A 24,301-nucleotide genomic window follows, 5' to 3' on the forward strand; every position below is an offset into this window, starting at 1 on the left:
TCCAAGCTGTGGGGATGTGGTCAGTGAGGTGCTGTGACAGGTCCCACCTCAGCCCCTCCCCAGGGCGGCCACACTCAACATCCTCTGAGCACCACCAGCATCCCCCAGCCACTGAGAAAACAACACCTTTTAACTGAAATCTCCCAAATTCTGCCCAGTTTGGCAGGGAGAGTCCTTGTTCCCACCGTGAGGGGCTCAGGAGCTCCAACCCTGTGGTTGTGCTGCTTCCACAATGAATCATTGAGTGACAGACCTGTGGCCACAGGGACTCTTTTTCTGTTCCTGTGAAGTTGTGCAGAATTTTAGGGCTCAAACACAACCCCCCCACTCCTCTTCCATGCTGAAATTTTAGGTTTCACAATGGTGCTCACCAAAAAGGATTATTTTGCTGCTGTTTCTTCAAGGCATGGCATAAATAATGCAACAGCACTTCCATTCCCTCCTGGATTCTGTGTTATGCTCTTCCTTTTTCTCCTCATTTTCAAGCTTTTTTTTTACCCTCTCAAACACTGAGGAATTCAGGAAGGTTGTTTATGCCACAGGGAAATGCAGAAACAAGTAGGAAAATTGCTGGGGTTGTATTAAAACTTTTTAATTTTGTCTAATTTGTGGGACCAGGTCAGATTGGGGATGAGTCCTGGTGCCCCTCAGCTGTGTCTCCCATGGATGCATTTCCATTTTCTCCAAGGGCATTAGGGAATTAATAAAATCATGCCAGCCAGCTCCAAACATTTCCTAGAAAGGTTATTTTATCCTGAAAAATAAAACCACAATTTTTTCAAGTAAATTCCAATGCAGAGATTCCTCTCCTTTCATTTTGGTCACAGAAATAAGACCCAAAAGTGCAACTTAAAATCCAAACCTTTGACATCCAGCGGGGGGGAGGGAGGGAAATGCTGACAATAATAAAAGCAGGATCAGGTCATGCCTCTCTCACCTGCCAGGGAGGAAAAAAGGAATTCCCTGAGCTGCTGTAATTGCTGAGGAACAGGAAAACTTCCTTGGTAGGATTTTCCTGCCCTTCAGCTTGGGAGCAAAGAGAGCAGAGGCAGCACATCTGGAGCTGGGGGTGACCAGGAGGCCACATCTGGATGGCTGCTCTGACATCCTGTGGCTGCATTCCAGAGGAAATCTGGGGGGATCAATAAAAGCCTTAATTTTTTTCCTCTGATTTCTTCCAGAAGAGGAACCTCTGGCAGCTGAAGCAGCGATTTTGTGTCAGCAGAAAATATTCAGAATTTCTGACATGGGACCCAAACAGAGATGGCAGAGCAGGGAGAGGCTCAGGGCATCCCAGCCATGGGAAGGGACAATTGTGGAGCTCAAATTCTTGACCAGCAGAGGCTCCTCTGCAGGGTTTGGTGGCTGTGGGGAACATGGAGGGGTCTCAGATATGTAACAAACTCCTCACACCTCTTGTCACTGCTTCATCTTCAAGGAAAAATCTTCCCCTCTGCCTGGGCAGCACTTCCTTCTCTCCCAGGGCACAGAGAATAAAGCTGGACTTCCCAAAAGCTGGGCTTTGTTGGGCCAGAGCAGCACTTGCACAGAGAAAAATGTTGGAAGGGACCTTAAAGTTCATCCAGATCCAACCCTCAAGCATCCAGTCTTGTCCCCCACACCTCTGTGACCCTTCCAGCTGTGCGCCAGATGTGTGGGGGGTGTTGATCTCTGCATGCACCAGGGCTGAGCCAGCCCTGGAGCTCTGGGTCTGTGCAAAGGGAGTGATAAACCAGCAGGAAGAGCAGACAATTCCCAGGCTTAAAAACAGTAAACCAAGAATTCTGGGGAGACTGGGGGGATTTTTACCCAGAAAAGTGACATTTGGGGTTGTAGGTAGACTTGGTTCACATTTCAGGCCAAGCCATTGATAATTGAGGGAGTTTGGGCAGGAAAAAAACCAGAAATAAACACCACACAATGCTGAGCGAGGTCTGGGGAGTTCAGCACAGCTCTACCTCAGCCTCCTGCAAAACAGAGAGGGGGAAAGTCAGGAATAAACTACTCCTGAGCTGGGCACTGGGGCTGTGCCTGCTCCAGCAAGCCAGGGCTGCACCAGGCCTGAGGAGAAACTGGGTGGAGACCCTTGGGCCACTTGGTGAGAGGTCTGGGGACCGAGGTAGAGCTGGGAGCAGTTTTTAGCTGTTCCTTTGCCCCACCCAGCCCGAACACCTCCCAGCTGTGATGATTTTCAATACCTGAAAAGAACAAAATCAGAACCAGACCAGCTCAATTCAGCCTGGAGTGCTGCTCTCTGAACAGCTTTGAGGTCAGGGAGTTGCCAAAGCTGCCCTGCTCCCTCTGATGTTTTAACACTTGCCAGGTTTGAGTAAAGCTGTGAGAAATGAGAGCTTGTGGTCTTCAGGAGAACTGAGACCACAAACCTGGCCTGGGATGAGCAACTTGGTTTGCAGCATTCAAAAGGTTCCTGGAGAGATCTCTCTGTTTCTCTTTGTTTTCTGCAACAGGAACTTTTAAGATGTGATAAGAGAAAGATGAAAGCTGGAAGGCAGCTCCATAAATCTGAGTGTCCTGCACCCAAAATAGCCCAAAGAATCCCTTCATCCCAACACCTTGCTGTGAAGGACTGCACATGGACAAGGATTTTGGGGGGAATAAGGAATTTAGGCAACAACTCCCAGCTTTTTGCACCACATTGAAAGATTGGTTTTTTCCTTTTGGCAAGCCAAAGGATGGAGCTGCAGTTGAGGGGACAAGGGAGGCTGATGTCACTCCAGGGGATGGTCAGGGGGTGACCTCAGCTCTGTCCCAGCCTGACCCTGCTGTGGAAGGACAGATGGACCTCACAGACACTTTGAGGTTAATCATCACAAAATCCCCGTTGGATAAATCAGGCTGAGAATTCCATGGTTATGCACATCTCCAGCCCTGGAAGTCCAACAGGCACCAAAACATTGTCCTGTGCAATTTCCTCTGCACCCAGCAGCTCCTGAGGTGCTGATCCTCAAGTTCTGTCCCTTCCAAAACCAGGGATGTGGGTGGGCACTTAAAATCCTCCACTACCCTTAAAACCCCCTCCAAATCCCTTTAAAATACCTTCCAAAGCCCAGCTTTTCCCAGCACTTTTCCAAGTTTGCCCAGAGAGTGTCTGAACAGCCCTGGGGTGACTGAGCCAGGCAGGGAACTGGGACCAGTTTGCACAAAGGAGGGGATTTTCAAATGGGGAGGGTGTGAAGGAGAATAGATATAATATCTCCCCCTCTTGTTTGAATTATGATTGAATTGTATATTTATATTTATATATATATATCTATATATCTATATCATATCTCCCCCTCTTGTTTGAATTATGAATACTGGTTTGACTGTTTTGTTGAACTTCTGCTGGATACACTGAAGTAGATAAAGTATAAACATTATGATAACTATGATGACAATTAGTACATGGATGTTTATTTTTTTTAAGTTTTCTTTAAATTGTAGTAAGGTTTAGTTAATCAAATAGATTATTTAACTATGATCTTATTTTGGCTTTGAGTTTGGTTATATTTCCTTGTAATTGTTGTATGTTCTTATGTATAGATATTAAATGGTTTGAGAGATTCATACAATGCATTTTATCAAAGTGTTTATATTTATGCCTGTGTACTAACAAAAGAAAATTCAGTTTTGTTTTGTGGAGTTGTGTGCCTTACACTTTGAACATAAGTTAACAAATTGTTCAGTGTAAGAGAAATAGTACAAATTGCTTACTTAGTTAACAACTTAGTTTATTAAATTCCTTCAAGACAAGGGAGACATGGGGGGACAAGGCTCAGCAGGAAAGGGGACAGGTCCAACAGAGCTGGCCCAGCAGGCAGGGAGCAGCTGGTAAGGCCAGTAGGAGAAAATGGGCAGAAAAGCTGCAGCACTCAGCCAATCCCCACACGATCTCTGTGTAGGAAACAGCAAAGCCCAGCCTAAACCCCAGTCCACAGGCTGTGACTCACCCCAGGGTCAGAGCAGGTTCACCAAGCACTCAGAGAAGGGATGCTGCATTTCCTCCCCACTGCTGCCCAACCAGACCCTTCCCTGTGCAAAGCCCCCAGGCTGGGATTTGGGAAGAACCCCAGCCCTGTGCCCTGCAGGGACCCCAACAGCTCCCCCTGAGCTGCAGCTCAGGCCTGACCCTGCCGAGCTCCCTTGGGATTTGATGGTGCAAACACCAACCCAGGGCATGATGATTATTTTCTGTTCCACAAAAAGATCAATCCATTTCTCTAGAAATGCTTTTAGGAGTGGTGAAACTTTAAATGGAAAGGATTCTGTGGGATGGGAATGGGGAAATTCAGTTTGATCTGAGCAGTGTCTGCTCTCCTGGGTGAGAGGGGTTAGGATGCAATGCAGGGTGCAGCTCATTTTCAGATGGTTAATGCTGCTTGTGCTGTATGGTTTGGAATTTTCCCTTCTGATTATTTTATAATGCTAGAAATAGAACCCAAATGAAATTACAAACTGATTTTAGAATTAGCATTGCCCTCCCAGGGATTCCCCAGTGTGTGAGCAGGGCACTGTGAGGGCAACACCTCTTTCCAGAAGTCATTGCTGACGTTTTGTGCCTCAGCAATGATTCAGTTTAGGGCCTGAGCCTAAGCTAAAGGTCAGCATTAACTCATGGCCTGAAGGGAAGGCTCTGTTCTCATCTCTCAGCCCAGCTCTGCAGTGTGTGACACACAGTGCCTGAAACGGGTGGGATTTGCTGGGTTTTTTTGGAGTTCACTGTGTCTGGCGACAGGGAAATTCCCCTTTCTGAGGCACTGGCATGGAGAAGCTTTTGGATGAGGCTTTGGCTCCAGCCAGGCTTGTCCGCAAAGCTGGGGGGTGCTCAGTGAACCCCAGGGAGAGCACCAGCAGCATCACCCACCCCCAGCTCCCCTGAGCCAGAGTCTCCCCCAGCTCAGTCTCCAATTCCTCCCAGCAGATTCATCCTTCCTGAAATCCTCTCCTTGTTTTTTGACCCCTGTGGTTCCTTGCTGCAGGGTTTAGTCACGAGCTGCATGAAAAAATCCATCCTGCAGCTTTTGCAGAACCTCTGCCCACTTTCCCTGGGTGCCAGCTCGTTCTGAGGTGTGGAAAGCACTGAGCAATTTTCCCCTGCTCCCATTCTCCATGTCCCTTGTGGTATATTTAGGTGTCTGCAGCGTGTCCCTCTCAGGTACCTCCTGCCAGCTCAAAAGCAAAACCTCCCTGTCCTGGCAGACAGATAAAAAATACTGGAATAGTTTTCCCAAGAGGAAATATCTCCCTTGTCTCCCCCTCTTGAGACACACAGAGGAATTTTTATTCTAGAATGCACAGCCCAGTAATTAATCAGCTTGAAAACTGCCTGAAATGACTTTGGAACAAAGACTGATTAAAGAATTAACTAAGCCTAAGCAGAGGCAGGAACAGCTCAGCTCACTTCCAGCCCAGCCTCACAATTGGTACAACAATGGATCTTTCATGAGGGTGTTACTGGATGTGGAACTTGGGATAGTGGATAGGGATGGATGGAGATGATGGATGGATGGATGGATGGATGGATGGATGGATGGATGGATGGATGGGTGGATGGATGGATGGATGGATGGAGGGGTGGATGGATGATGGAGGGAGGGATGGATGGATGGATGGATGGATGGATGGATGGATGGATGGTGGATGGATGGATGGATGGATGGATGGATGGATGGATGGATGGATGGATGGAGGGGTGGATGGATGATGGAGGGAGGGATGGATGGATGGATGGATGGATGATGGATGGATGGAGGGATGGATGGATGGATGGATGGATGATGGATGGATGGATGGATGGATGGATGGATGGATGGAGAAAGGATGGATGGATGGATGGATGGATGGATGGATGGATGGAGGGATGGAGAAAGGATGGATGGATGGATGGATGGATGGATGGATGGATGGATGATGGATGCATGGAGGGATGGAGAAAGGATGGATGGATGGATGGATGGATGGATGGATGGATGGATGGATGGATGGATAAAGGATGGATGGATGATGGATGGATGGATAAAGGATGGATGGATGATGGATGGATGGAGGGATGGATGGATGGATGGATGGATGGATGGATGGATGGATGGATGGATGATGGATGGATGGAGGGATGGATGGATGGATGGATGGATGGATGGATAAAGGATGGATGGAGGGGTGGAGTATGATGGAGGGAGGGAGGGATGGATGGATGGAGGGAGGGAGGGAGGGAGGGAGGGAGGGAGGGAGGGATGGATGATTCCCCACACAGGAAATTTTCTAGGACAAAGCAGCAAAGGAGCAGTGAAGGTGGGGAAGGAGGGGAAGAACCATCTCCACCTGCATCTCCTCCAGGTGAGTGACCCTGGAGGGGAGGGAAGGAAAACCTGGAGCAGAGGAAAGAGGGGAGCAGGTGTGGGAGCAGCTGTGAGGTGAGGCAGGTGTGGGACCAAGGCTGGCTTACTGTATACCCTGTCTCCATCTCCTGCTGATTTTCCTGCTGCTGTCTCACCCTCCCACTCCCTCCACATGCACCCAACAGCTCCCAGTGCCACCAGCCCTGACTCCAAACCAGGTTTGGCCCCTGGTTTGTGTGAGAGCAGGGACACAGCAAACAGGAAATGTTACTCATTTCTTCAGCGTTCTCAACACCTCACAAAAAATCACCTTTGGGCACTTGCAGGGTTTGAATTTCTCGGGGTTGAATCACTGGGCCACAGGCAGAGGGATGGGAGAAACAGGAGGGTTAGGAGGGACAGCAGGATTAGGATGGACAGCAGGATTAGGGGGTGCAGCAGGGTTAGGAGGAACAGCAGGATTAGGATGGACAGCAGGATTAGGGGGTGCAGCAGGGTTAGGAGGGACAGCAGGATTAGGAGAGACAGCAGGATTAGGGGGTGCAGCAGGGTTAGGAGGGACAGCAGGATTAGGAGAGACAGCAGGATTAGGGGGTGCAGCAGGGTTAGGAGGGACAGCAGGTCCTGGAGACCACATGTGAACCTCAAATCCGTCCTACAGGCTAAACTGAGCTCCCTCCCACCCCCTTGCTGCATCCCGAATTCTTGGCAAGCACACGGAGCCAGCCCAGCCAGGGAAAAGCTGATCCCGCAGGGACTGGGAACAGCAGGAATGGGAGAGAGGTGATTTCTTTCAGTAAAATCATTTCTGTGCCTCCTCCTTGCCGTGGGCTGTCCCTGCCCCTTGTGAGGGGAAGAGGGGACAGCCGGAATGGGGCAGGAAATGGAACCACGTGTGGTTTCCTTTAATCTGCAGAGCATCACTGCCTCTGGTTTCACCCTGAGCAGCGGCTGCAGCTCTGGTTTCCCCTCACACCAGGGGTACAGGAGAGCCCCCCTTGTGCCCTGGCAGCTGTGCCAGGAAGCTCTGGCCATTTCTCTGCACTGATCCTGGCCCAGAACAGGAGGACAAGGCCAGTTTGGGCTGATTCTTGTGGGGTGTCCCCATAAACAATGGTGAGCCAGGACAGAGCCCCACACCCCAGTGCTGGAGGGTCTGTCCTGGGAGCTGGGGTCCTGCTGTGGGAACAGAAGCACAGCCAGAAGGAAAACACCTCCATGGACAGAGGAATGGGTGTCCACAGCTCCCTGCTTGTTCCCACTTGTTCTGACTGGGTGGATTCATCATGCTGGCTGTTCCTGAGGGGGAGAGATGCAGATCCAGTTCCAAAAGTCAAACCAAGACACCTTTTGCAGCTCCCGCAAACAGAGTTTTATTGAGCACCTCTTGGTCCCTCCCCAGTTCAGATCCCTTGTACAGCTCCCACTCAGGGCCCTCTTTTCCAAACCAGTTTGAGGGATTGTTCCATCCTCTGTCAGACAGTGTGGGATGTCCTTCTGCATGGTCCTATTATTGCTGCATTCCTTTATTGGCTATGAAATGATTCCTAGAAAAACATTCTTGTCAATTGTCCTTATTCTCCAGAGCCTGAAGTTTTCATGGATCATGGGATGGTTTGGGTTGGAAGGGTCGTCAAAGCCCACCCAGTGCCACCCCTGCCATGGCAGGGACACCTCCCACCATCCCAGGCTGCTCCCAGCCCTGTCCAGCCTGGCCTTGGGCACTGCCAGGGATCCAGGGGCAGCCCCAGCTGCTCTGGGCACCCTGTGCCAGGGCCTGCCCACCCTGCCAGGGAACAATTCCTGCCCAAGATCCCATCCAGCCCTGCCCTCTGGCAGTGGGAGCCATTCCCCTTGTCCTTGTGAATTGTCTCTTTCCATGTTTCCTGCACCTCCTTCAGGCCCTGGAAGGCCACCATGAGCTCATTCCAGAGTTTTTTCTTCATCAGGTGTATCCCAGCTCTCCCAGCCTTCCCTCCCAGCAGAGCTGCTCCATCCCTCTGATGGTGCCTCCTCTGGATTTTCTGCAGCAGCTCCAGGTCCTCCTTGTGGTGGGCCCAGGGCTGGGGCAGCTCTGCACATGGGGTCTCACCTGAGATGACAGAGGGACAGACACACAAAGGAACAGGGGAATCCCTTGAGCTGGAACTGATGAGTGGAGACTCCCAGGGGATCTGAGCCAGGATGTTGAGCTCCACTGTCAGCTCTGGTTCCCAGCAGGGCCCTGCAGCTCTTTTGTCTTTTGGGACATGGGACACAGACTGAAAATGTATGGTTGGGTCAGAGGAGATCAGCTTGAAGTTGTTTATTCACTTTGAGATCTTCTTCCATCAGATTGGGGCTGATGGAATCATCAGATTGGGGTGGTCTTGTCCAACATGTCAAAAAATGTTTTGGACTAACAGACACAGCAACATCAGAACTGCAGGATCATCCTTTTCTTGGGAAAAGAGACAAAGCAGGAAAGATCTGAGGAGAGGAAGGCACAGCTGTACCTGGAGTGCATCCCTGAGAATTCTCTTTGGCTTGAAAACTAAGGAACAGCTCCAAGCAGGCTCCAGAGCCCTGCAAGAGACTGCTCTCCCTGAGGCTTTCCCAAAGGAAAAGCAGGCAGAAGTCAGGATGGACAGGGACTGGGTCCCAGCAGATGCAGGAATGCAAACACCATGTGCAGGTGTTTGATAATGAGTTCCCAAATACACAAAGATCAGGTTTGAAATTACCTTTTTAAAAAGAAATAAGCAAAACTAAAATATGTTTTTGCATTTCAATAATAATAATAAAATAATATTTAGTCTTCCATAATAACAGTTGCAAAGATAAATGAAATCTTCTGGACCACAGCATGTCTGGTCACAGAGAAAGACTTTGTTCTCTCTGGAGGTAAATTATGGTAAACTGGAATAAAGTGCAGGAGGTCCTGCTTTCATTTCATGTCAGTGTAAATCCACACTCCCAGAGTCACAAGCCCTTTTTATTTTCTCCAGACAGCTGAGGGGTCTGAAACTGGTTCCATCAACAGTTTCCTGTGTCAGGTAATTCTGACTTCAGGCACATTGGTGAGGATGAAGGTGGTGATGAAGCAAAGGTGACTACAGGAGTTGATAACCCCACCAGCTGTAGTGGTGTCACACTGTGTGACCATCTCCCTGTCTTGGCCTCTTCCTGCCCCTTCACACCTCCAGTTTGAGCTTGCTGTGGTAGCAGAGCCACCAGTGAGACCAGGAGGTGACCACAGGGTGCTGGCCAGCTGCAGTTGTGCTGTAGTGATGCAGCCCCAACCTCTACACAGAGAAGGGAAAATTATGTCCATCTTTGGAGGAAAAGACATTTCCCTCTCTCCTTGTCCTTCCAAACCCTTCATTTCCTCGGAATGTCTCACTCTGGCCCCACAGCAGCCGTTCCTGTGCTGCCTCAGTGTGAGTCCAGCCCAGTCTCCTCCAGAGTGCCCAGGGCTTTGCTCTTAATCCGGAGCTTGTGTGGGAGAGCAGCAAAGCTCCGTCCCTTCAGCTGCTCTTCTGAGGGGCAGGGCAGGCTGCAGGAGGACACAGGAGAAGTTTTGGGCACTTGTTGCTCGTCGTCTTCATCTGACACCACGGTGCTGCTCTCCTTTCTGGCCTCGGCCATGCCGGGCGATGGGCACAAGAAGCAGGCGCTGCCCAGCCAAGGGCAGAGGAAAGGGTGTTTGTCTGGGCAGGGGTAGCTGAGGAATGGAGGGCAAGCTGTGGGGCTGAAGGGTGCATCAAACCTTTTGGGGCTGAAGGATTCTTCAAACCTTTTGGGGCTGAAGGATTCCTCAAACCTTTTGGGGCTGAAGGATTCTTCAAACCTTTTGGGGCTGAAGGATTCCTCAAACCTTTTGGGTTGCTGCAGGCCACGTGTGTCCATGGCAATGGGTTTGGAGTCACAGCCGAGGCTGTTTGTGGAGGGGTTGAAGGTTTTGCAAGGAAACTCAGCCGGTTCCAGCACCTTGGGCACAAAACTCTTCTGGGCAAGGCAGCAGGAGTCACCAGCAAAGGGCTCCACACCCAGCAGGTGTGAGGCTGCCCGGTGCCCCCTGAAGTAGAGCCCGAGGGGGCGGCCCTGGTAGGGGCTGGGCGTGGGGCTGAGGAGCCCAAAGTGCAGCTTGAGGGAGAGCAGCTCGGTCCTGAGCACGGCGTTCTCGCGGCTCAGCGCTGCCAGCTGGCTCTCCATGGCCACGTCGTTGAGGCGCCGCTTCTCCCGCGAGCGCTTGGCGGCCTCGTTGTTCTTGCGCCTCTTCTCCCAGTACATGGTGTCCTTCTTGTCATCAGGCATGAATTCCCTCTTCCGCCGGGAGTGTCCGCCCGCCTTCCCCAGGAGCAGCTGGGCCCGGCCCCGCTGCAGCACCAGCTCGCTCGGAGTGGCCAGGAAGTGCTCCATGGTGGTGGGGAAGGCAGCTGGGGTTCTGTTGGAATGAAAGAGCTCATTAGTTGCCTCTAATGGTGCTGTTAATTAGTGCCATTGGGTAGATTCATATTGGAATGAGGTTGGTTTTTGTCTCTGTGTCTTAGGTTGGAAGTGGGGTTGTGTGTTCTATTCCCATCTGTCAGAGCTGGGGCAGTTCTCCTCTGTTCATGGGGCAGGTTTCTTTATCTCTCCCACAGCCAATCCTCCCTCCAGGAGATCTCTGCTGTCCATGGCCAGTGAGTGTCCCTGCAGGGCTGATCAAATTCCACCATCCCATGGGGAGATGCTCCACCCAAGGGAGGAGCCAAGCATTCCTACCTGGATCCAATCTGGGCCTGGGAACAGCACAGCAGCCTTTGCCCACTGCATTCCCAGAGGAGCAGCTTTCTGCTCCCCTGCATTCCCAGAGGGAGAGCAGGCCCATCTCCAGCAGCCCTGGAGCTCCAGAGGAAAACTCCCCCCTTGTGCAGGATCCCTGCTCCAGCAGAACCACAGCTGGCACTGCAGGAGGGCTGAGCCCCCCTGGGATGGGACTGTGCCACCACCCTGAGCCCCCCTGGGATGGGACTGTGCCACCACCCTGAGCCCCCCTGGGATGGGACTGTGCCACCACCCTGAGCCCCCCTGGGATGGGACTGTGCCACCACCCTGAGCCCCCCTGGGATGGGACTGTGCCACCACCCTGAGCCCCCCTGGGATGGGACTGTGCCACCACCCTGAGCTCCCCTGGGATGGGACTGTGCCACCACCCTGACACATAGGGGGGCAGGGCCTGTTCTGACTCTGGCAGGGTTGTTTTGTATTACTGCATTTTTATCTTTTTAAAATTTTCTTCCCTAATAAAGAATTGTTATTTCTATTCCCATATCTTTGTCTGAGAGCCCCTTAATTTCAAATTCAAAATAATTCAGAGGGAGGGAGTTTACATTTTCCATTTCAGGGGAGGCTCATCCTGCCTTTCTTAGCAGACACCTGTCTTTCCAACCCAAGACACTCTGCTACACACACATGAATGAGGACAGTTTCTCCTGCTTATTCCTGTCATCTTGGAGCTACCTTGGAGCCCTCTGTAACGTTTTCAAAATATTCAGGTTCTGATGTGTCAGCACATCAATCAATCAATCAATCAATCACATCTCACCCAGGATATCCAAAAACTGTGCACGACTGAGCAAACCCACACATTTCATCAGTGAACTGTCACACTTTATCTAAGTAACTTCAATCCAGATGATAAAAATTAGTAGTGATCTCCTACTCATCTCAAGCTGCCTTACAGCGGAAATAAAAGTCATTAGCTCTGTTTGGGAGATAAGGAAGGCACAGGGAGAAGAACTGATTTACCTCAGTCACGGATTCTGGGTAAGAGCTGAAGCAGGTTACAAAAGAGCTTTGCTATCATGGAATGGTTTGGGTTGGATGGGAACTTAAATCCCATCCAGTGCCACCCCTGCCATGACAGGGACACCTCCCACTGTCCCAGGCTGCTCCCAGCCCTGTCCAGCCTGGCCTTGGGCACTGACAGGGATCCAGGGGCAGCCCCAGCTGCTCTGGGCACCCTGGGCCAGGGCCTGCCCACCCTGCCAGGGAACAATTCCTGCCCAAGATCCCATCTAAACCTACTCAGTGTCCATTTAAAGGTATTTCAGAAAATCTGATCTCTTTTTAAGGTATCCCAAGCACCCAACAAATGAAGCAGGAAAGATCTCTGGAGGATTTTGAGGATCAAACAATGTGAGAATGGATTAAATTAACTCCACCATACATACACAGAGTTACACATACATTGTACGGCAGAGAGGTGAGCCCTAAAATGCTGTTCAAGGCCTTTGGTTCAGTGTTCCACTGCTTGTAGATGATATCTTTATTTATGCAGATAAATAAAGGAAACCTTTAGAAAGGTTTCCTTTATTTGTCTGCATAAATAAGGTTTATGGTTTAGGTTTAGAAACCTTCAGTACTGGCCAATTGTAATCACCAGTGACCTTTCCACAACTCAGACCTACAAACCTGACCAATCTACATCTATTCCCTCTCCCAGGCTGCCCAGTGAGACCAGAGTTTTTCTGGTTTAAACAGGATAAGTCCCACCAAAGTGCTCTCTGCACAAATCAGTGAGATTTTTTAATTAAATACATTTGGAATATTTTTATTTTAATTTCTCCCTAAGCCCTGGAGATCTCAAAGAGTACACAAAGGTTCTGAGCATAAGTCAGAATGAACAAAACCAAACCAAAACAAAGAATGTCCTTTAGCATGAATAAGTTTGGGGTAATTCCTCCAGTTTATGATCAAAATTACTGCTGACCTAAAAGCATCAAAAGGAGACTTTCAGCAAGTGGATTTGTGGTTTTTCACAGTGTCAAGAGGCAGAAATGCAGTTTTTTCAGGGCTTAGTCACTTAGCAGGAATGTTTCAGGTTTGGCGGTGACGTGAGTTGTTTGTTGAATGAGTCAAAGATGTACAGGTGGCTTTTTCACTGAGTGAACTCCTCTCCCACAGTGGGCAGAGCAGGTTGTTTTCTCACTATCCTTCCCTTGCTCCTGGTGCCCATCACAAGGAAATCCTATGGGAAATTTCAGGATTACTGTTCCCGATATTCCCTGTTCAGTCAGCCTGGGAAGCATGGGGGGAAAAGGAACCCAAACCAGGCATTTGTGAGACAGAACCTGAGCAATGAATCTTCCTGAAAACCAATTTTGTTGAGCTTTTCCCACATGAATCCAACCCCTCACACTCCAAGTGACAGTGCCACGGTGGGAATTTCCTTCAGAACTCTACACTTGAAGCGCATGGACGTGAAATAGTGAGAAGTGAGGGTTGAACCCGGGGCGAAAGGGAAGAATCAAACATTTCCACTTCCTTGGAGGTGGGGAAGGCCGGGAAGGAGGCCGGGTGTGAAGTGGGAGGCAGGGGAAGAAGCTCTTATCAGAGGCAGGATCTGGCCTTTTAAGGTCAAGGAATGAAGCCTGAGCTGGGCCAGTGTGTGAAAGCATCAAGGTTTAGGCCACAGAGTCTCAGTCCTACCTGTTATTTTTATCTGCAGCCCACAAAGTCACACCTGTGCCCACACGAGCCTCGGGGCTCCTGGCGAGCGCGGCCTCCAGCAGCAGAGAGCGCAAAGCGACACCGGGCCCGTCCCCACAGGGCCCAGTGGAAATATTGATATTTACAGTGACATTAGAGCAACCTGGTCAGGGGAGTTATGCAACCAAGAGTTTCTAAGGTGCTTTGGTGTCTGTTGTTCCTGCAGCTAGAAGTATAAAAGAGATTTACCAGCGTCTTGCCTGAATGTAGGCCGAGCTCTGTGTTATCTGCATCCCGGTCAGAAAGCATCAAAATATTCGTAAAATGATGCTGTTTCTTTGGTTTTCACCTCTATTTTGAACTAAATCTGCTGGTTCTGTTCAGACAGAGCATCTCTCAGAAGCTCTGTTTCTCTAGAGAGCAGCCTTTGAGCTTTACCTCTGAGCAAGCCGAAAGCAAGGCACATTTTTATATAAAGATTGTTAAATGCATGAAGATGAGCAGTAAAACCCATCCTAATCACTTCTATGATGCCTCTGATCAGCTGGGAAGGGCTAAATGTGCACCCTGGTTTAATGTGCACCCCTGTGAGGGTGAGGCTGTGCTGTACTCAGGGGTTTGCATTTGCTCTGCACTGCCCTGCTCAAAAGATCCTCATTTTTGGTAAAAAACTTTTCCTCCCACTAAAAGAAGGCCCTTGTAGGGTTCAGCACTATCTCCCCTCCTTTCTCTTATCTCCCCCCTGAGCCATAGATCAGAGGGGGCTCTGATGAGTTGGACTTTCCAGCAGAGTGTGCAAAACCCTCCAGGAAAAACTCGATATCTCAGCGGAACTGATTCAGTGCTGAGCCCTGAGCTGATACACAACCAAACCACCCCGAAATCAGCTGCTCCATCTCCCTTTGCTTCAAGCCCAAGGCAAGCCCTCAACCCTCAGATTATTCTTTTTGTTTCAAGGATGCAGTAAAATTAAAATAAATCCTGCGAAGGGCAGCCAGAACAGTTTCTCCAAACAGAAATTTTAACTCGTTATTTGTCAGGAGTAAAGAAAATAAACTGGAATTATCACAGAGTGGATTTCAAAGGAACAAAGGGAACCTTCACACAGCACAACTAAAACTTGGAGTTCTTTGGCTCAGGATAATGTAGTCAGCAAAATAGGGACAAAAATCAGGCCTTGTTCAGCAGCAAGTGGCTATTGATATACAACTGAACCACCATCATGGTTTTACTGTGGGCTTAGAAAAGATGACATGGATTAAATACAAAATTCAGTCCCTGTAATATCATATCTGCATTTTATTATTCTCAGTTTCCTCCATTTTTAACGTGTGACTCTAAATTTTGCTACGTCTCTCGATGGCTTCTCTAAATTGCAAAATTTTTCTTAAATCTTCGCACCTGTTTATCTTTATATAAAAAAATTTATATCTACAACAGTCAATAAAAATTTGGTGTTTGAAGTCTCATTTAAAAGCACAGCTGAGAGGAGCATTCATCACTAAAATATCAAAAATAAAAATCCAAGCCTAAGTCTACATATATTTTAATTAAATAGGACAATCAATTTAATATAAAAGGGCACAGAGTGACTCGGCAGAACTTCCATGTGTTGGAGATTTCTGTTCATGGCTCTGAAGTGAAAATGGTCGATTATAAACAAGCAGAGGGAAGGAAACTTCCAATTGTTTTTCATGAAACACCTAATTCCATTATGAAATTCACTGCCCCACAGACAACCTTTGGATCAAATTTTCATTCCCGATTTCCTGGTCCCACTGACTTCATCACCTGGATATATAAGCACCAATCCATTGGACCATCACTGGAATTTACCTTTGTTAAACTGGGCTCAGAATCCAGAATCTGGAATTTGGAGTTTAAATCACACAGTTTGAGCCAAGTTTCCCTTGCTTCTCATCAATATAAAGGAGCTTGAGAGCTGCCTATTTTTTATCTCGTAAATTATCTCATCCTAAAATAAATCAAAATTCAGCTCTTAATCTCAAGCCACTCCAGCACATCAATATCAAACCCGTAGGAGTTATTGAGAATTTGCTCTGATAAAATGAGATAACTCTGATATTTTTCACTGATATGAGAACTTACAGTGATAAGATGAGGCCCAGGTGCTGATTTACATCAGAAAACTTCTGATGTAAACTTCTCTGAAAACTTCTCCCCGGGACACTGTGCTGTGCAAACACTGCAAGCAGCAAGCAATTTTTGATCCCTGCTGCTGCTGCTTCTTCACCTGAGTAGTAAGAAAAAAATTAACCCTGTGGTTTGGTGGTATCTCAGGGTGCTCTTTAAAGCTCCCAGCCTGTTTAAGATAAAAGGGCTCCACTCTAATTACTCATATTCCTGAGTATTTGACATTCACACAGCACAGTGGTTAACAGGAGCTGTTGAGGAACACCTATTACTCACTTCTTATATCTCAGTGGGAAATAACGTGGTCTGGTGATGAAAAGAGGCACAAAAGGAGCAAAAAACAGAACCCAATGACCTGTGGCAGCCACTGCCAGAGGACTGGAAGCTTTAAAGTCAAACTCAAACCAAAACTGACTCAGAAACAACCCCAGTGTCCAAAGCCCCAATTTGCTGCATGTCTATTTTGAAAACACAAAAATGATTGTTGGCTCCAAGTGTTAAATATTGCTGCAGGTCTGGCAATGGATTGCAGGGCATTTCATTGCCAAAATTAGGCATTTTCACCTTCAGCTTTTCTAAAATCACTCAAGCTTTGCATTCCTTTCTGGGAAGTTTAAATTTCAAGATCCCAGAGGGATTCTCTACATCAGATTACAATTACTATTCATTATTATTATTGTTATTAATATTATTATTATTATTACCATTACAACCATGGATGCTGAAATTTCCCAAATCACCACCTCCTCTACAGATTCCAGGTCAGATGGACATGATGAACTTCCTGATGTGCTAAATTTTAAGCTCTGAGCTATTAAATCGCTGTCTCCACAGCCTAATCACAGCAGGTGGTTTGTTGGAAGCTCGGTAGAATTAATTTTGTCTTTTTGGTCTTGAGAAAAGAAAGTTTAAAGCCTGGGAACCCACCATGAGTTACCAAAGCAGCTGCTTCCTTGATACCCCAGGCCCTGTGGTCCAACCCACAGCTCTGAGGCTGCTCTGCTCGGGGTCAGAAGCCTCAAAAGCAGCTCAGGTATTCCTCAAGTTGGAACAATCTGACCTCTAAATTTGACTGTGGGTCTGTGACAGACCATGAGGCTGCAAAACGCCAAAAAGCCCCAAGAAGCTGCTGAACATTTACAAGTGGCCAAGTTTTGCATTTCTTGGTCTGCAAATGCCTCAGTGAGAGCTGCTGAATAATCACAGAATCAGAAAATAATGAAGTTTTCACAGTGTTTGCTCCTTTTCAGTTGCTTCTGCCCCTGAGAAATCTGACCTGGCCCACCCTGATTCAATGCAAGATATTCATAAATGTGGGCTGTTTTTTTTTCTTCTGGGAAAAGGCTTTCAAGAAATCCTTTTTATTCCCCTGTTTTATTTCATAGTTTGGATGGATAGTATTGACTCTGGGACAGTTTAGAAATAGTAGAATCAGAGATTTGAGTATTTCAGCCAAAAACTGAAATCAGCTCTGGAGTCCTCAGGATGGGATGGACCTGGAGCTGCTGGAGTGAGTCCAGAGAAGGTACCAGGATGGTCAGAGGGGTGGAGCAGCTCTGGGAGGAAAGGCTGAGAGAAATGGGAATGTTCAGCCTGGAGAAGAGGAGGTAAACTAATAGTGGCCTTACAGGACCTGAAGGAGCTCCAAGAAAATGGAGAGATAATGTTTCCAAGGAGGGACAGGACCCAGGGAATGGCTCCCACTGCCAGAGGGCAGGACTGGATGGGATCTTGGGCAGGAATTGTTCCCTGGCAGGGTGGGCAGGCCCTGGCCCAGGGTGCCCAGAGCAGCTGGGGCTGCCCCTGGATCCCTGGCAGTGCCCAAGGCCAGGCTGGACAGGGCTGGGAGCAGCCTGGGACAGTGGGAGGTGTCCCTGCCATGGCAGAGGATGGAATGAGGTGGAGTTTAAGGTCCCTTCCTGCCCAAACCATTCCATCATTCAGTGATTCCATGAAAACTCAAAACAATTCAGATCTCGGTACTTTCATACAATTTCCGCTTATTTTTTTAAAGAACTAAAATTCTCCTTGGAAGTCAATTATGTCAGAAAAACAACCTGGACACTAAGGAACATTTTACAAACATCTTTAGTTGTTCCTTCAGCTTCAGCACCCGTTTGTTGGATCCTGACCACGGAACACAGAACATGAATAACGGAATTATTCTTTTTCCCCTGGCCATTTCTTCAAGATATCTGAGCTCTTTCATTCACATCAAATGCTGCTGAGAGAGGCTGGAATTCCCCTGAGCTGACTAATGCCAACCAACCCAACCTGGCCAAGAGCTCCTGACACTGTCCCTCACTGAGATCAGCCTCGAGCACCATCACAGGGACCAGATTGCAGGAGCAGCCCCTCCACATCAGACCTTCTCATTGAAAATATCACCTATAATATCATCTCTGATATCATCCATGAGAAAGGAAAGAAGACACAAAGCCTTTGTGCCCCTCACAGAGGGCAGGGATGAACCTGGCAATTCCTGGGATATTTCCAGCAGCTGCTCTGGGGCTGCAGAAGGAACCTGCAGGGTGTGGCTGCATTTACCTTGATGGCACTGCAGGAAAGGTTTTCCTGGCACTGGATCTTCACTCTCACGATGGGAGGAGAAGAGAAGGAGCCCAGGAGCAAAGGAGCTCCTTGGAGGAGCAGTTGGATGCCCACGAGCGACGTGCGGCGAGTGCAGCCCAGCTTCCGCCCTCCTCCCCTCTCTGCCTACCCAGAGGGATGGAAAATTCCATCTGCTTCATACTGAATGTGACCAAAACTGCTGTCACAAAAGGGTTTTTTATAAAAGTGAAGATCGATGGGCAGAGATAAGGCTCATTATTGTCTGAAGGTTACCCCACAGGTTACGGCGATGCCGCGGCAGGAGGAAGAAGTGAGAGGCCAAGGTAAGTCCCTTCCTCCCCACAGAACGTCACTGCAGGCCCTGAAATCCAGGAGGCCTAAACTGAAATCTAAAACTAAGCACAGCCTAAGAATTTGTTTTTCTGAGACAAGGTCAGAAATGCTGGCTTAAGCAAGAGCTGCCATCGGCCTTAACAAGTCAGGGGAGTCTAAGAATTCCTAAGAACTCCAATTCAGAAGTCAAGACCCACCAGGAAATAACTGACCACATTTCTAATATTTTGGAGGTGCCAGCAGGTCTTGAGGGCACAAGAAATCCCTGTTTTAAAAGCAGACTGGAATTCTGTCATTTTGGTCATTTTTTTATCATTTGCAAATGACAAAATCCCCCTGCTCTGCAGCAGCTGAAAAGGTGCCACTCTCACCAAGTCCATGACAACACTTCCAGAGGAAAATCAGAACAAATCCTTATAAAAACAAGGACTTCCCCTCATTTTCCAAATCTATCCAGCAAACACCAGCCAGGAAAGAACCTTCTCCTATATTTGATATTCCCAATTCCTTCTTTCATTTTCCATAAATCTCTTTCACAATGCCCAACCCAAAATATTTTGTATGGCCCATGAAACTTCCAGGATCCCCATCCTCCTGCTCCTTGTGTGGTTCCTCACAGCAGCAGCTGCAAATTATTCCTGATTTACCGAACTGAACCAGGCCCTGACCTTATCCCTGAGCCCCAGAGACACACAGGCAGTGGATCCCATGGGGTTTTGCAAACCCAGCCAGATTCCAGCCCTAAGAAATTATTTAGCTTTAAGCAGACAAGCTGAAACCAAGTCCAGTTCTCCCTCTCTTTCTCCCAGGCTTTTCTTGTGCCCAAGCCAGCACAAGCACTTCCAGAACTCAGGGCTAGAGGGTCCCATTTACAAGAGTTTCTGCAGGACCTAAATAAAACTCCCTTCATTGCTTCCCTGTCTGTTCCAGACCATTCCCACTGAGATGTGCAGAATATTCAGCAGATTGGGACTGGAGCATCTCAAGGACCACGAATTTCTGCACATGGCACCTTTGTCATTGTCTCCTTAAAGTTACAAACTGTGGCTGCCCCTGGATCCCTGGCAGTGCCCAAGGCCAGGCTGGACAGGGCTGGGAGCACCCTGGGATGGTGAAGGTGTCCCTGCCATGGCAGGGGTGGCACTGGGTGGGCTTTAAGGTCCCTTCCCACCCAAACCAGTCTGAGTTTTGGTGATTTTATGATAATTTCCCAGCAGGAACACTCCAATCCTTGAGTTCTTTTGCAGAAATCCTGTCACAGGACCTGAAGTGCTCTAAAAACTTTCTTTTTCTTTTTGAAAGGAAGCAAACCATCCCCACCAGCCTGGCCTGAAGGCTGCCAGGCCTCCTCCACTCCTGCACGTGCCAAAGGCACTCTCAGCCCAGCCTGATCACATCTCTCACTCATTAATTGCTAATATCAAGATTTTCTCTCAGAGGTTTCCCTTTCACTCTGCTATCACAGGAAATAAATGAAACTTCTGAAGATTTTTCAGGCACAGTCAGTGCTGCTGAGTTTCCGTAACACACAGAGCTGCTGGCAACCCACGAAAGCTGAAACTGCTCACTTCAACCCCAAATCTTGGTTCCTCTGTGCCCAAGGCAGCAGGGTCCTTATCAGGGCTTTATCAGTCTCAAAATGCTGGCTAAATAAAGTCAAGGCTTTAAATTAGTATTTGGGTTTTGTCTGAAAGTGCACTCGAGCTAAATCTGGAGTGTTTCCACTGAAGCTGCTCAACTCCTTCCAGGTTTGCACTCAAACAGCAGAAATAAACAGCCAGGCCATGAGGGAAAAAAGCAAAAACCAATGAACTCTCTCCTCCATCCCCTGCTCATCCCAATCTCTGCGATATCCCAACTATTGCAATATTACAAATCACAGTAAAAATGCACAAGGTGGAAGCAGGAGGAGTTTCTTGACTCCACAAGACAAAAATGATACTCTTCCTTTTCAAGACACAAAGGCAAAATCTGCTCTTAACTCCACCTTACCTGATTTTCTGCTATTGATCACCCCTTACCTGATTTTCTGCTATTAATTACACCTCACCTGGCTCATTTTAATTACCTGAATTATTGCACAGCTTTGGAAAAGGAGGGAGCTGTGGCCTGGCACCAATTTCAGCAGACTCAGGGCAGGTTATTCCCCAAAAGGATTTCACCCACCCCATCTTTTAGGTCTGAGGGACTTCCAGGAGATGGGATGAGTCCCCATCTCCCCAAAATCCAAACTTAAGGGGACACTTCAGCCCCAGTTGCTGATGTGGTAGCACAGTAAGAGCCCCTCTCAAAAAAATCCAGTGAAAACACCCCTGAAACCAGGGCAAGCTGGAAGATCAATTATGAATTAATTAATTAGAGTGACAAACAGAAACAGTTTGTGAACAGCAGAACTTCTAGAGGTTTCTGCCCCAGGAAAAATCAGGGCAGGGACCCCAAGGGCAGGGCTGGGACCTCGTGTTGCTGCTTCCAAGATGTTTTACAGCTGCTCAGGAAAAAAAATCTGGAATTTATAAGATTTTCCCAATATCTGCTGTTTTTCTGGAAGCCTCTGTGAGCTAAAGGTGCCTCATTATAGAAGTCTCACCTTTTAATTAAAGAAAAACGTGGGGACTTAAAAACCTGCCGGGCAGAAAACAACAGCGAAAACCTGACCCCACAAACAAAACAAAACAAAACCAAAAGTTCTTCACATTTGATTTCCTACCCCAGTATCATTTGAATTTAACTTTTAAGGGCACGCCATAAAGAAATTCAAATTGGATTGGAATATTTTCTGGGTACAGTTGGTGGTTTAGACTCTTTATAAGAGAACTGGAGTTCTGAGGAACCCTAAAGACACCTGAATTTTGAAAGCGGTGGTTTTGACGTGAAACCTTCTGCATTTGGCAACCAGAAATGCCAGAAATTGGAGGAATTCATACTTTCTGCCTCAGATCTGCAGGTTCTTCCACTTGTGCTGGCATGGAAGTCACCCTATAATTAATTAGTGCAATAATTAGTATGAGCAGGGCTCTAATATGGGATAACTGGCACATAGGACTCTTAGGAAATGTATTTCCTTTATCCCAACAAATCTTGGCTGCCCCAAGAAATCCAGCCAGTGGCAAGCCAGAGAACAATCAAATTCTATTTCAGAATGGCCAAAAATTAATAAAACTTAAATATTTTTTTAAAATTTAAGTCTTTTATTCCCTCTGCTACAACCAAGGGCTTTTGTCACCTGTGGAACTGGAGGTTCCAACCTTTGGGTGGGTGCCCAGTTAAGATTTTTTACTCTGGGAAAACCCAAGAAAGGTCATTTTTTGAAGGTTTTTTTATCAACAGAGTAATTATTTAACCTCTAATTTCCTTGAAATCCAAAGCAATGCTGGCTGCTCAAATAAGCACAGTGGAAAGAAGAGGCAGCAAAAGTGTTCGACTTTGACAATGAGGAAAATAAAGTGGAATAATACAAAAAAATCAACAAATATCAGCATTTCCATCTGAGGATGGGAAAAGGAATTAGGGAGGGAGATATTGGCCATGGCAGAACAGGGAATATTTGTGCATCCAGGTGTCAGCAGGGAGCGAGGGCACTGGGTGCCAGTTTAGAGACAGAAATTCAGGGACAGGTGGGAGAAAGCAGAGAATGCAGAGAGGTATAGAAAGAGGGGGGAAAAAAGAGAAGAGAAAAAAGGAGGGTGGAAAAAGTACAGAGAAAAAGAGAAAGAATAAAAAAAGAAGTGAGAAAGAAGAAAAGAAAAAAAGAGGTTAGAAAAAGACTTCAGAATATGGAAATGGAAAAGCGCGGGGAAAATAGAAGAAGATTTTAAAAGAAAGAAAAATATGAAAAATATGAAAAATATTTAAATATTGAATAAAATATAAAATATATACAATACAAAATATATACAATATAAAATATATACAATATAAAATATATACAATATAAAATATATAGATATAAAATAGAAAATAAGAAATATGAAAATATATAAAATAAATAGAAAATAGAAAATAGAAAAATAGAAAATATTAAATAGAAAATATAAATATAAGAAAATTTTAAATATTTTCAAATATTTAAAAAAAAATTAAAATTTAAAAAGCAGCGGTTTTCCTGCCACGAGCCAGCCCCATCCCAGCAGAGCCCCGGGGCTCTGGGGACAAACCCAGCCGTGGTTTCCTCCTTTGCCCCCAACACCTGGACAGGCCGCGGTCCCTGGGACTCCCCAGCCCCACCTGGCAGGACTTACCTTGAGGATGGCACCCAAGCCCTGCAACCACCCGGGCAGGGCGACAGGGGGATGTGTCCCCATGTGTCCCTCACCTCCCGCCCCTGTGACAGCCCCGCACCCCACACATGGCCCTGGGTCCTTTTTTGGCTTTTTTTTTTTTTTTTCACTTTTTTTTTTGTTGTTTGTTTCTGTTCGAGCAGCCCCGGGGAAGCTGCAGCGATGTCGCGATTACGTAAGAGGCGGTGACACGCGGGGACAGAGGGGGGGTGGCAGGTGGCTCCTGCAGCAGCGCCGCTGCTTTCGAGCTTCAGCATCTGCAGGCAGCGAGGGGAGGATTCTGTGCGGAATTGGGGCCACCCAGGAGAGAGCGAGGAGCCTCGGAGAGGGGACCCCCGTGGGCTGGGACACTGTCTGTCTGTCTGTCTGTCTGTCACAGAGGTATTTCTGAAAAATCCTTTCGTTATCAGAGGAATGGTGGATTTCTCTTTCCAAACCAGCTGTGGGGCTGCTGGTGGATAAAACCAGCACTAGGAGAGAAAAGAAATAATGGGAAGGATTCCACTGAGTGATGAATGGAAAAAGAGATTTGCTTTTACAAATAAACTTCAGGTTTGCTGATAAACAAAATTAGACATTGAGAGGTGAAAGAAACAATGGGGGAGAAAAACCCCTAAATTCAGTAAGAATTAAAAATTAAAAGGGAGGGTTGTACATTAGAGGGGAATCTCTGGCATCAGGCACATCGGGAATTCTGTGCTTCTCAAGTACCTCAGAAATGGGGAAAGAAAGAAGGGAAATTGGGATAAAAAGGAGGCTGCATCCTCCAAAAATCAGAGAGATCCCAGGGGAATGCCCCATGGCCTCTTCTGTATTCGAATAAAGCCAGAAAGGACTCCTCTGTCTCCTTTTTGAACATAAACCTCTGGTGTTTGGGGATTAATTTTCCTAACAGTTAGGATCTTTTCTCCTGAGAAGCTGAGAAGCTTCAGCTTCTCCATGTTTTGCTGCTTTGGAATGTGATTTGGAGAATTGTTTACCCAGCATGTGAATTGTTTTTACTTGATGACCAATGACAGCCACCTGTGTCAAGGCTGTGAGCAGCCAAAAGATTTTATTATCATTGAAATCCTTTTCTTCTATTCTTTTAGTATAGTTTTAATATATCATTTTCTTTTAATATAATACATATAAAATAATAAATCAGCCTTCTGAAACATGGAGTCAAGATTC

At 47.3% G+C, this 24,301-nt stretch overlaps 1 protein-coding gene across 1 annotated transcript; it reads right to left on the reverse strand.

The window, feature by feature from the left end:
* Positions 1-7,693: 7,693 nt before the first annotated feature.
* On the reverse strand, positions 7,694-23,195 carry NFILZ (NFIL3 like basic leucine zipper). Its single transcript, XM_059870080.1, has 2 exons — positions 23,090-23,195; positions 7,694-10,764 (listed from the first exon to the last, which is right to left on the reverse strand). The coding sequence occupies exon 2, from the start codon at positions 10,737-10,739 to the stop codon at positions 9,753-9,755; it is 987 nt and encodes a 328-aa protein (XP_059726063.1). The 5' UTR covers positions 10,740-10,764; positions 23,090-23,195; the 3' UTR covers positions 7,694-9,752.
* Between the last annotated feature and the right edge of the window lie 1,106 nt (positions 23,196-24,301).

Source organism: Haemorhous mexicanus, chromosome 29 (genome assembly GCF_027477595.1).
Source record: "Haemorhous mexicanus isolate bHaeMex1 chromosome 29, bHaeMex1.pri, whole genome shotgun sequence".
Taxonomy (NCBI): Eukaryota; Metazoa; Chordata; class Aves; order Passeriformes; family Fringillidae; genus Haemorhous; species Haemorhous mexicanus.